This window comes from Daphnia carinata, chromosome 3, assembly GCF_022539665.2.
Source record: "Daphnia carinata strain CSIRO-1 chromosome 3, CSIRO_AGI_Dcar_HiC_V3, whole genome shotgun sequence".
Lineage (NCBI taxonomy): Eukaryota > Metazoa > Arthropoda > Branchiopoda > Diplostraca > Daphniidae > Daphnia > Daphnia carinata.
This window is the reverse complement of record NC_081333.1, coordinates 9534510-9546365: the sequence shown is the minus strand read 5'-3', so window position 1 is coordinate 9546365 and position 11856 is coordinate 9534510. Positions and strand designations below refer to the sequence as shown.

Sequence of the window (11856 nt, the reverse complement as noted above, 5' to 3'; positions counted from 1 at the left end):
GAAGGCTATAGCCTTCTCACTTTTGTCAAAATCAGCCAAAAATCGAAATCTCTTGGAATACGTTAAAAATCACACAGTATACCTAGAATTTAATGCTGATTCATAAAAAATGATTCGTTTTTCCGTAAAATCAATTGCTCTTGAAATATACCTAATAAATGAGATGTAAAACGTTAGCGCCGGAACGTGCTAGCACACAACTGTGTTTGGCAAAAAAAAAATAAATATAACACATGGAATTCTATGATAAATTACACGTAAATAGGAATTTTCGTGATTTACGTTTATTATAATTCGAAAGCACAGCCGTTGATTGTTAAATTGAAGATTTAGAAAAAATAAAAAATTGGTGGAAAAGTAGGGCTTATTTTGTCGGGCTTATTCTCAAGACCAACTATTTAACAAAAAAAAGTATACCATTTGGAATTCTATAATAAATTACATCTTATACTCAAAATTAAACGCCGAATTTAGAAAAATTATTCATTTTTTTCAAAGCAGCTTTTTAAAAAATATATTGAATACTGGGCTGTACGACTGCGCTATACCGTACTGGCACGGTCGGAACATAATATTTCATTGGGTTAAACTTCGTTATATTTCTTTATGAATCCAGATCGATTAACGGTTGGTGATAGAGTTAACACGGTTGGAAAACTAATTCGTTGTGAACTCGCCGCGGGTTGCACTTAGATAGCGGCCTAAATGATGGAGAAGGTGTCAAAGTTTTACTTGTTCTTCGTTTTGCCAAGAACATGAAAAAAATAATGTTCGTTTTCCCTTCTCTTTTTTCCTGGAATGTAACACGGTAAAAGGGCTCGAAGTGAAATAAGTTTTTCCATGTCCTATTTCACCTTTTTGTTCGTTCTTGAAAGTGGCAAGTAATTCGATTTTAAATATACATATATGTATGGAAAAGGCCGTAAGCTGCATTGACGGTTCAGTCAAAACCCGAACGTTGTGAACGCATATAAATTGAGGAAAATAGAGAAACTGCAAAGTGGATGAAAAGCTGCGTGAATCGATCGCTGAAAGTAAGAATTGAAGAAGAGGCAACAAAAAAAAACTGGGTGAGGCATACCTCTCATTCGCCGCTCAAAAAAAATGGTAAGAAGAGAAAGAAAGACGTGCGTGATTGAAGAACAAAAACCTATCGATAGTTCAAAAGAGATAGATCGCTTCGAGATTTGAAGCATTGAAGACAAGACATGAAGACCTCATGAAAGCGTATGAATGCACCAGCGAAGACCAGTAGTGGGCGGTTGTTGAGAAAACACCCAGCTATGGCGCGTTCTCCCTTCAATCAATACGGCATAGAATATAGCAAAGGCGTCGTCCGGCATTAGCTTCCAATAGAACCTTCATTTTCCTGACTAAGGGCTCTTGTCCGGAGCAGACACAATTGGGAATCTGTTCTCTTCATTTTCACTTGTTCTCGCTATAATTCGTGCATGCTGCTTCAACGCCGAGAAGAACGGAGCAAATTCATCCTACAATCGTGCAAGTAGATTTACGCTTTGTAGCCATGGCAACAATGTCAGTTCTTTTTTAATTCTCTTCGTTATATAATCCACCGTTCACTGAACGATGAGACCAGCCCCTCCAATTACAGACACAATATTTCTTTTTCTTGTAAAATGTTCCTCGTTTTCTTCAGCTGTTTGGGCGTGGTCTATATATGTGAAGAACCTACATGAAGCCCTTCTCATTCATCTTTCATGTCTGTTCGTGAGTCCATCATTTTGCGTATTCGCTTTACCGCCGACAGTCGACGTCAATCAAGAACGTACGTCCGTATTGTTTGACTTGCAACGTCTTACCGACGCCACACGGGACATTGGTGCTGGATGACTTAGGAAAAGTCGCCATTCCCGTCCGTTGCATTTCTTTGTCAGTTCTGCAGCACATCCGGCAACAAACGGGATTAAACCCTAGTTCGGTGCTCACCACGTAGGGCTATCGTAATAATAAAAAAAAAGATCGTTTCCCAAGTTAAAATTTGACACAAGTTCCAGGAATAGGGCAGCTACAGCATTATAGGGCTATATAGGCTATAAAAAGAAATGACTGTTCTCGATGGGTGTGTAACACATGGGAACTATATGGAAGTAGAGACACGTCAAGCAGAACATGTTTCCATGACAGGACAAACTGCTTATAACGAAATCACGAGTTCGTATTATATTATATATGCTCGTTGTTTTGGCGGGCACACGTCATATGCCCGTCTGTCAAATAAAAGGCGACTTGTCAAAGACGTACGGAAAAAGAAGGTCGTTGGATAATACTATTGCGCATTGTACACACGCACTAAGTTGAATCCATCTGACCGAACTGGATTGGATTCCCTTCTCCCATTAATGCAACCTTTTCTCGCACTCTCGATTTCTTTTGTCCAACTGCCAGGTCTCTTTTTGGCTTTATTGAAATAGCATCAAGCCTTACCAGAACTAGCACTTTCTCTCTTCAGTTTCTTCGATGTGACGAGTCGAGCAGCTGGAATGCCTATTGCAAGATTGAAACCAGAAGTGGAAAAAAAATGGACGACTTCCACAATGACAATTCCAGAACACCGTCAGCATCGCTACACAAAAGAAAAAGCAAAGAAGGCGGATGAGTTCTACAATAACAACAACGACAAAAGGAGCATCGAATTGAAAAAAAACTTCTGGTATGAACGTGCAAACAGCGAACCGGTTGCCCTCCTACCCTGAGCGCAAACAAAAGATAGAAATTTAAAAACATTGAAGGAGTAGAGAACTAAAAAATGGATTTTTTTAAACGTATGGTATGAAGAGCATCACGGGCCAAAGAGGAAGGCGGCATATTAGATAGATAGAAGATAGCGAGAGATGGAGAAAACCTGCTGCAAGGAAGATGGATATAGCATGCGAGGTATGATGAGAATCGATTCGAAAGATTTGGCTAGACGATGAGGCTTTCCACGCTGAAAAGCCAACAGCGAAAACACGTATGAATGGTTGAAGGAGATGAACTAAAGGAAGCGCCATTAAGCCGAGTTATAGGGGCGAGTCTTGGCGTCTTGCGAACCCAAGTGGCGAAGGAACGCAATCCCTCTCGTTCTGCCATTTCCTACACTCGACTCCTTCCACCTTCAATGATGGACGAGCTTCATGGCTGGTATGTTTGTCGGGCGGTCTCATTACAAACATTGCTAGCGTCAGTTGGCTAGACGACCACAAAACCAACACCCCACTTTTAGGCTCTCTCCCGCTATGATGAATTGGCTTATTGATCAAAACGGATGCTAAGGTTGCAATAGCGTTTATTCTTTTCCCCTTCCTGTAAGCCCCCAGTGAAATTGATTGATATTAATGTTGAATCCCCTCTTAAACCCGAGACCACATAAAAGCCATTATGATGGCCACCAGGATTACAGCAACAACCAGAACGTAGAACTGAATGGGACGCGAGGGTGGAGCCGATGGCTCATCGGGGCGCCGTCGATCCTTGTTGCGCCGTTTGTCGAACTTGCGCTGGAATTGCTCCAATTCGATTCGGTTGCGTTTTTCCTCTTCTTCTCGCTGGGCGCGTTCCTTCTCCTCTTTTAACTACGTTTAAAAAAGAAAAAAAAAGTTTCATATTGGCATTTCAACTTCTTCCCATGAGGAAAGCACTGTCGTGCGATGCCATCAAAGTGTAACTCATATTAGATCACAGCACGCTAGGGTGCTGGTACAGTATTGTTAGTCATACCTTTAACTCCTGATCTTTCTTACGACGACAGATGTCATCACACGACATAGCCGGCTGCTTTGAACGGACGTTGCATGCCATGGATTTTTTAATACGCTTGCAAGGGCAGCTCACGTGAACAGTAGTGACGCAATCCAGTTGAGCGGCACAGTCACCGGAGTGGCAAGACAGTGGACATCGGTGTTTGCAAGGCTACGGAGAGCAATTGAATCAGTTGTGCATTATGAATTGAGAAGGACCAAGGGGTGCACTATAGCCCAGAATGGGCTATCGAGAAATGTCAAACTATGCAAATGGAATCGCTCAGGGAGAAGTGGTGTGTAGATTTAATCTGCTATCGACTCTTCGGTAAAGAAATTAGTGTAAAATATACGAGTCCCTAGGCTGTCTTACCAATAACTTAGGGCAGCGATCCTTGCAGCTAAGTAGTTGTTCTCGGCTAGGAGTGCTGCCTGGAGCGCTAGAGTCGCTCAGCTCATTACAGCGAACCAGTTGGGGATTGAGTCCACTGGAAATAAAAATGGAAGAACGGGGAGCAATGTGGCAATCGCCTCTAATAAAGGAGTTATATAACAGAAATACTAACATACCAATGGCAGCTATGTTTAATCAGTTTGGTGCAAGTCTAAATTAATTAATCAGATTAAAGTTAATAAGCCACATGTTTGTTTCAAAGAAACGAACAACTGCGCAAAGTAAATTACCGGGCAAGGACCGGGGTGGCATTTCCCCCTAGAACACGGATGGGTACAGCCCTCGGGTCGATTCTTTGAACAAACCTCCTCGCATTGCTGGCAATTTCTCTACATAAATAGTTCCATGTTAAATCGATTTTTCCTTGTCCAGGGAAACGTGAACAGAGAAATGGGCCACTCACGGGATTCACAGACACCACGTGACAAGATTTCATACAGGTATGGTTTGTACAGTAGAGTTCACGCCCACACGGTCGACCACAAGAGGATGGTACAGACAAATGACATGGCCAATCGGCCGTTTCATGTTCTCCCAAGCAAGTCACTGGTACAGGTACCTTAAGATAAGAAGAAATCGATTATTTTCATCTGCTGCTACGTACAGCAAATGTCTAAAAAAAACCCTACAGGACACGGAGGACACGGTAGCTTTCTGATTTCCATCTTAGGCGCTTGTTCGGGTTCCCATGGACCAGCTCTCTGCTGACTAGGAGCAGCGACTTGAACTAAAACCGACGTATGACATGGCGCTTTACATATGTGACCGCAGCGTTCTGAGACTTTTAGACAAGTTTGTTTGCATGGCGGACAAGATCCCGCGTGACAAACATGTTTCGTGCGACTCTCATGGTGGCAATCAGGTGGCTTGCTGGTTTAAATGTTTCACGTCAACCGAATGAAGTATCAACGAGGCAAACCAAATTAACCAAAAATACTTACGTGCATGAAAGTGAACACTTTGGAGGTTTGGTTTGTTTTTCGCGCCCACACGGAACTGTGATTTTGGTCCGACCGCATGAACAAGTAATGTCGACAGTTCGGTCACAAGGATAGCATGGACCTTGATGACATCTACTCGTGCACTTGTGGTTTTTACATCCAAGTGGCCGATTACAAACCTGATCGCACGGAGGGCAAGAACCGGTACAGCACTAGAATTTCAAAAATCATGTTTTCTTATGTTTCACCGATTACTTATCTCCAACATAATTCAAATATAGAAGCTACTTTGCGGTTGCAAGGATGACGTCTGCAGTCTTTTACGTGCTTGCACTTCGTCTCGCACTGGAATTCTTTATAGCACGGAAGTTCTTTTTTCTTTAGGCCACAACGACAAGATTGAACTCGCATTTGCCAACACTGTGACGAAACAATAATAGGTTCAGTTCCAAAAATTGAACGCGAGATGATAGTACATGAAACTTACGGTCCCGCATTTCCCTTTGTGGCATCTTTCGGCACACTCATGAATGCCGCATTCTAGCAATTTGCCGCAAGTATCTCCGCATCCGCCGACCTCTACTGTGCATGCCACTGTTACAGCCTTTTTCCCACATGGACAAGTGCGCTGTAATTTACATTCGGGCAAGTATTAGATATGAAACCGTGCATTACTTATTTGTAAGATCCTACTGGCAACGCTAGAGGACAGGTTGCGCACTTTCCAGCGTGACAGATAGTTTCACATCTGTGATGACCACAATCCAGCATCTTTCCACAGACCTGGAAGAAACAAGAATGACAATGACATAACAGATTGAAGGGTGTGAAGTTGGATACCTTATCACATTGAAATTCAATAGAGTGGCAGGGTCTTTCTTCCTTTTTTGAGCCACATAAACAGTTTTGAGAGCTCTTTTTCGGGCAAGGTGGACAAATACCAGAATGACAAATAACTTCGCACCTGTGTTCTTTGCACGACAATAGTTTTGAACACTTTTTCCCACAAGACCATGTCTGTGAGCTGCAACGGCGAGTTTCCACTGGAGATTTCGCGCAAAAGCACGAGACTGAGACCGTTTGGGGACAAGGCGGACACGGACCTGAAAGCAAGTAATGCAAACTTCACTCCTATTCAAAACTTTTAGTAGAAAAAAACAAATACCTGGATGGCAGAGAAGGAGACACGTATGTTTGCACTCTGGCTGCAATAACTTTTCACATTTAGCTCCACAAGAATGGGGAACAAGCCAAGGATCAAATCGGGGATCCTGAGTTTTCAAACAGTAGCAAAAGTATCTTGATGGAATTGATCCTTGAGGATATTCTGCTCGACATTTAGGACTAAAAAACAGTATTTAAAATATCTAATGTTTTATTTTAATGAAATTTTTCTGCAAGATTTACCAACACCAGTTGAATTTTCTAGGGTCCACGAGTTGGCCTGGAGCTAACTGATCTGATGCAGCCTCAGTTTGAAAATAAATACTATCTTTTGACCATCTTTGAATACAGGGCAAGTGAAGACTGCAGTAGCATTTGGTGCAAGACCAAATAAAATCAGATTTTTTAACAGAAGCTATACAAATTAAGCACACGGATGTTCCACTTCTAAGACTATCTTTTAGAACCTGCTCAATTTTTCCAAGCTCATTGCTACTTTTGCCATAAAGATTAAGGACTGTTGAAATAATGCTGTTATCATTATTAGTTTCATCTTCTTCTGAGCCCGAATCACTAAGTTCCTCAGTGAGCTTGGCTACATGTTTGTCAACGCTGGCCTTTATTTGTGCACATGCTTCTTCGAACTTCCTTGTTGAATTAGGAATATCTTTGATTGATTGCTTATTAGTATTCTGTTGCCGACCGGTATTCGTACTTCTGGAATGGGTTTCAGCTCGGGTAGCCCAAACGTTTTGAGCCGGAATTCCACGCCCTCTACCTCTCTGCTGTTGGTCCATTTACTTCAATTTAGCACTAAGCTACCCACATTTAGATAACTTTTTCATTAATTCATTAGCTTTCTTTCAATTCTATGACTAAACCCAAAATCAAAACATTCTCCCCTAACGACCACGTCAGATGTCAACGTTCAACACTGCTGCCAAAAACTTTTTTCGATTTTTTAAGACAAAATTACCACGAAAATTCCCAATGAAAATAAAATTGTCTCGGAATCAGCATTCAATTTTTAGTATATTCTGTTATTTAAAAAAATTCCAATGAAGTCTCAGATTTTGCAGATTTTTTAGCGGAAATTCCCACCAGTATATTGAACTGCAGCACCGCGCCAGTATGCAATGGCGCGCCAGTAGACAGCGGCGCTAACACCATGCAAAATATTTTTTTTTTAACTACACAAATAATGGTACAATTTTAAAACGGTTGGTCTCATTGAAAAAAATAGAATTTTTTCAGAATCACCATTCAATTTTGAGTATAATGTGATTTTAAAAAAAACCCAATAAATGCCAGATTTCTAAATCACACCTGTTCATGGCTAAATTGAAGATTTTGGAAAAATAAAAAGTTGATGGAAAAGTCGGGCTTATTTTGGCGGGCTTAACACTTCTATCGCACCAACTTTTATATTTCAAATTACTCAAAAACCACAAGCTCTACATAAAAACAAAGTTCATTTTCGTATTCTTTGTGAAATTTTGAATCTTAGTCATACATAGTTAACTAGATTGAAGGATGTTATTTTTTAAATAGGAAAATAAACAGAACTTTTAAGCCCGACAAAATAAGCCCTACCTTTTGTTTTTTTTTGGTTTAATTCTAAAACTATAAGACTAATTGGAAAATAAACTAGATTTTCGTGATCAGCATTCAATTCTGCATCAAAATCGTATATTTTAAGCCAAATCTGAAATTTGGCCAAAAATGAAAAAGTAAGAAGGCTATAGCCTTCTCACTTTTGTCAAAATCAGCCAAAAATCGAAATCTCTTAGAATACGTCAAAAAATCACACAATACACTTAGAATTTAATGCTTATACAGAAAGATGATTCGCTTTTTCGTAAATATCAATTGCTTTTGAAATATACCTAATAAATGAGATGTAGAACGTTAGCGCCGGAACGTGCTAGCGGCTTATTTTGTCGGGCTTATTCTCAAGACCAACTATTTAACAAAAAAAAGTATTCCATTTGGAATTCTTTAATAAATTACATGTTATACTCAAAATTAAACGCCGGATTTAGAAAAAATTTTTTTTTTTTTCAAAGCAGTTTATAAAATATATTGAATACTGGGCTGTACGACTGCGCTATACCGTACTGGCGCGCCAACAATTATTTCCGTTTTTCCGTTTATTTCAGAAATTTCTAAGCTCAAGAAAAATAGAAAGTCAAATTTTGGGATTTTCGCTTATTTCTAACTTAAATCATAGGTGTTCATTGCTAAATTGAAGATTTTGGAAAAAATACTAAATTGTTGGAAAAGTCGGGCTTATTTTGTCGGGCTTATTTTCAAGACCACAAATTTTACGAAAAAAGTATACCACTTGGAATTTTATAATAAATTACACGTTAAACTCAAAATTAAACACTGATATGAGGAAAATGATCCTCATGTTGCATTGTCTCATGAGGCGTCTAATTTTATTGTATGACAAAAGTAATGACAAGCAAAGTCTTTTGAACAAATCCTCGCGAATCGTTGGTTTTTCAAGTTAAAACTTTTGCTGTATCCATTTCAATTTTAGATTCTGGATGCCACACCCTGAGGAGTGTTTTTGGAAACTCATACTACGTGGAAAAGACCATGCCACTGAATTGCAACGTGGCCCTTACTCGAGTTCTCGAATATCTTGTAACAGAGCATTTCACTGCAAAGCGATTGGTTAAAGTTCAAAAGCTTGAACACCGGCTTGCACTTTGGCTCAAACTAGCTGTGCTTTTGGCCAGCCTTTTCCTGTAAAAAAATAAAAATTCTGTGAACTCCCTTACTCACATTTCTCATTGTACTCTCGATCACTGCAAGCCTTACGGCTTTAGTACCAGTGCAGCCGTCGTGCGTGGAGGTTGGGGCGAGGTCTTCCGTCAACTAGATTGTATTCTGACCTGAAGAACAGCAACTGCCAAGTAATATTCCATCGAACTGTGCTAATGTAATGCCTACTAAGCGGATAAGCCATCAGCAGTGTCTTTTTTTTCGTCGTTTTTCGTAACGTATTGGCTCATGCAATAGCGATGACGACATAGTCTCCGGCTGACTTTTCATTATTGACTTACATTATTCTTGTGCACGCTCAGTCAGTTACAGTAAGAACAGTTCCCTCGCCGCAAGTGGTCTTTTCCTGATCTGACGTTAATCAGTCGTCAACGGTTTGTAAACTTGACGAATCCTTGATTGACTGAGTTCAATGGTCACTTTCAGCATTGCAATGTGGATGAAAAAAGAGTTACCATGCGTTGTGAAAATTTTCGTTGTTTGTTCGCTAAATGGCAAATGTTAAAAAAACTAGAATAACAATGACATCCTTTTTGAATCAATTATCTAGCACGTTCCTCGTTCGTTTTATATCTAATGATAACATGAATGTAAAAAATGATTGCCAAGCATTAATCATATTTCTCACTTGAATTTCCGTCCCGCAGCAGAAGACTTGATACGATGGGGGCAATGAAGAACGCCACAACTCCTAGCGTGCCTGCCAAGCTTGTTGATGATTCGGCTATTATTAGCGAGAAGGCAAAGTGCAACAATAACAAACAGTCTCTTCCTCATAAAACGGATGCTGGTCATAGGGCAGTTGGCAAAGTCCAGTACCAACCAGAAGTGCAAATCGTCTGGAGAAATGTTTTGATTTTCCTTTACCTCCATGTCGCTGCGTTGTATGGATTCTATCTCTGTTTCACTGCAACTAAACTGGCAACTTTAGTTTGGTGTAAGTATCCAGATTACTCTTTCGAGCAGTCAACAACTGCCTCGTTTTAACATTTTACACACTCGACTATTTCCTTTTGTCATGTCCTTTACTTTTTCCATGCAGCCTTCGCTTTGTTTATTTTCGGTGGATTCGGGATAACGGGTGGGGCTCACCGATTATGGGCGCATCGCTGTTACAAGGCGAAATTGCCTTTACGTGTCTTTGCAGCTGTGGGACAAACCCTTGCTCTGCAGGTAAGAATAAAACAGGATACGGGCATTGTGCAAGGTATTTTGCCGTCCATACTTTCATGTGGTTTTCCCTTTCTTTTTTCTATTTATAGAATGACATATACGATTGGAGCAGAGATCACCGTGTCCATCACAAGTTTAGTGAGACTGATGCTGACCCTCATAATGCTCGCCGAGGTTTTTTCTTCGCTCACGTTGGCTGGTTGTTATGCAAAAAACATCCTGAAGTCATTCGACGGGGAAAGACGGTTGACGTCAGCGATCTTTTGCAAGATCCGGTCGTTTACTACCAGCGAAAGTGAGTGCGTGAGAAAATGCGTCACTCACGCCGGATAGTACTACCCATCACTAGAATGAGCTTACTGTTTAGAGTTTTTCTTAGGGGGTCCGTAAATGAGGTGGTATTTGAAATGATTTTCCCTCCCACAGCGTTCTTTCTTAAAAACAATAGGGGGTTTTTCTAGCAAATTGTCGGGACGCATACTGATTGATTTCCTAAAATTGGAATAGGCAACATTAGGGCCTGAAATGGGTGATGTCAGCTATGAACTGATCATCTGGCTGACGGGAATCACGTAATCGATGAAAAAATTTCGACGGAGATGGCTTCTCTTTTGCTTCCATATTCAACCCGTTTCCGGGATACCTGAAATAATGACACACATTTTTTGTTTAAGGTTCTACATCCCATTGGTTTTCATGTTTTGTTTCGTAATGCCAACTGTCGTACCTTGGTATTATTGGGGCGAGTCGTTGGCAACTGCCTTCTTCGTGGCTTCAATCTTTCGCTACGTGATCACGCTTAACGCTACCTGGTTCGTTTGCTTAACGACCTGTTCCATCAATATTTAAACAATCAATAATAAAAATTTTTAATTTAGGCTAGTTAACAGTGCGGCACACATGTGGGGCAATCGTCCATACGACAAGTTGGTTTCTTTAAAAAAAAATTATTTCAATTAAAACATTTGCTTGCGTACTAACAAAATCTCAAATTCCTTCACCTAGGGGAATAAATCCTGCTGAGAACCGGCTCATTGCTTTCATCACGTCCGGTGAAGGATGGCACAATTATCACCATGTTTTTCCCTGGGATTACAAAGCATCGGAATTAGGAAAATACAGCACAAACATGACGAAAGCTTTCATTGATTTCTTTGCTTGGCTTGGTCTGGCTTACGACTTGAAAAGCGTGCCGGAAGGAATCATTCGCAGCCGCGTTCAAAGAACAGGCGATGGTACTCACCCGTTCGCTTTGGAAGATAGTCCTTATGCCGTTGACGACATGACATTTGAAGAAGCACAGTTTTGCGAAATAATTCCAAAAGAAAACAGCGATAAAGATTTTGAAGTGTCCATCATCTAAGCCATTGCGGGTTCATCACGTGATCAGTTCGTATGCAATGAACTCGGTTGGAAACAGAGCTGTCATTCTGCAATGCTTTGATAAGGTTCAATCAAAATTATACATGGGTGTCCAACGGTTGAAAGTTCAATGTCTCAATCTCTTCCAGAAATCTAAGAAACCAAATATTCAGCTATTTTGTTTATACGCCACTTTCAAATGTTCTCAATACATTTGCTTTTTTTTTCGAGC

General features: G+C 40.4%; 2 protein-coding genes across 3 annotated transcripts; one reads left to right on the top strand and one right to left on the bottom strand.

Annotated features, from left to right (window-relative positions):
- Nucleotides 1-3269: 3269 nt before the first annotated feature.
- Nucleotides 3270-7203, bottom strand: LOC130685224 (NF-X1-type zinc finger protein NFXL1-like). Its single transcript, XM_057508483.2, has 14 exons — nucleotides 6540-7203; nucleotides 6298-6476; nucleotides 5973-6235; nucleotides 5826-5915; nucleotides 5620-5760; nucleotides 5421-5552; nucleotides 5133-5344; nucleotides 4821-5061; nucleotides 4595-4750; nucleotides 4422-4520; nucleotides 4308-4342; nucleotides 4111-4225; nucleotides 3718-3909; nucleotides 3270-3572 (listed from the first exon to the last, which is right to left on the bottom strand). Exons 1-14 carry the CDS (start codon nucleotides 7091-7093, stop codon nucleotides 3351-3353), a joined length of 2631 nt encoding a protein of 876 aa, XP_057364466.1. The 5' UTR covers nucleotides 7094-7203; the 3' UTR covers nucleotides 3270-3350.
- A 1860-nt stretch (nucleotides 7204-9063) lies between these two features.
- LOC130685260 (acyl-CoA Delta-9 desaturase-like) lies at nucleotides 9064-11854 on the top strand. Of its 2 annotated transcripts, none has more exons than XM_057508531.2 (7): nucleotides 9064-9220; nucleotides 9740-10026; nucleotides 10132-10262; nucleotides 10352-10557; nucleotides 10937-11074; nucleotides 11141-11188; nucleotides 11268-11854. In XM_057508531.2, the coding sequence occupies exons 2-7, from the start codon at nucleotides 9753-9755 to the stop codon at nucleotides 11623-11625; spliced, it is 1155 nt and encodes a 384-aa protein (XP_057364514.1). In that variant the 5' UTR covers nucleotides 9064-9220; nucleotides 9740-9752; the 3' UTR covers nucleotides 11626-11854. The 2 variants fall into 2 exon arrangements, with proteins under 2 accessions (XP_057364514.1, XP_057364515.1); XM_057508532.2 differs by having other exon boundaries at nucleotides 9121-9246.
- Nucleotides 11855-11856: the final 2 nt, after the last annotated feature.

Bases quoted from the DNA above. Each gene is read 5' to 3' on its own strand.
- LOC130685260 (XM_057508531.2), top strand. From the start codon at position 9,753: ATGGGGGCAATGAAGAACGCCACAACTCCTAGCGTGCCTGCCAAGCTT. The intron at 10,027-10,131 runs GTAAGTATCCAG...TTTTCCATGCAG, and splicing joins ACTGGCAACTTTAGTTTGGT to CCTTCGCTTTGTTTATTTTC. The intron at 11,189-11,267 runs GTTGGTTTCTTT...TCCTTCACCTAG, and splicing joins GGCAATCGTCCATACGACAA to GGGAATAAATCCTGCTGAGA.
- LOC130685224 (XM_057508483.2), bottom strand. From the start codon at position 7,093: ATGGACCAACAGCAGAGAGGTAGAGGGCGTGGAATTCCGGCTCAAAAC. The intron at 5,345-5,420 runs GTAGCTTCTATA...TTGAAATTCTAG, and splicing joins GTCATCCTTGCAACCGCAAA to TGCTGTACCGGTTCTTGCCC. The intron at 3,573-3,717 runs GTATGACTAACA...TTTTAAACGTAG, and splicing joins AGAAAGATCAGGAGTTAAAG to TTAAAAGAGGAGAAGGAACG.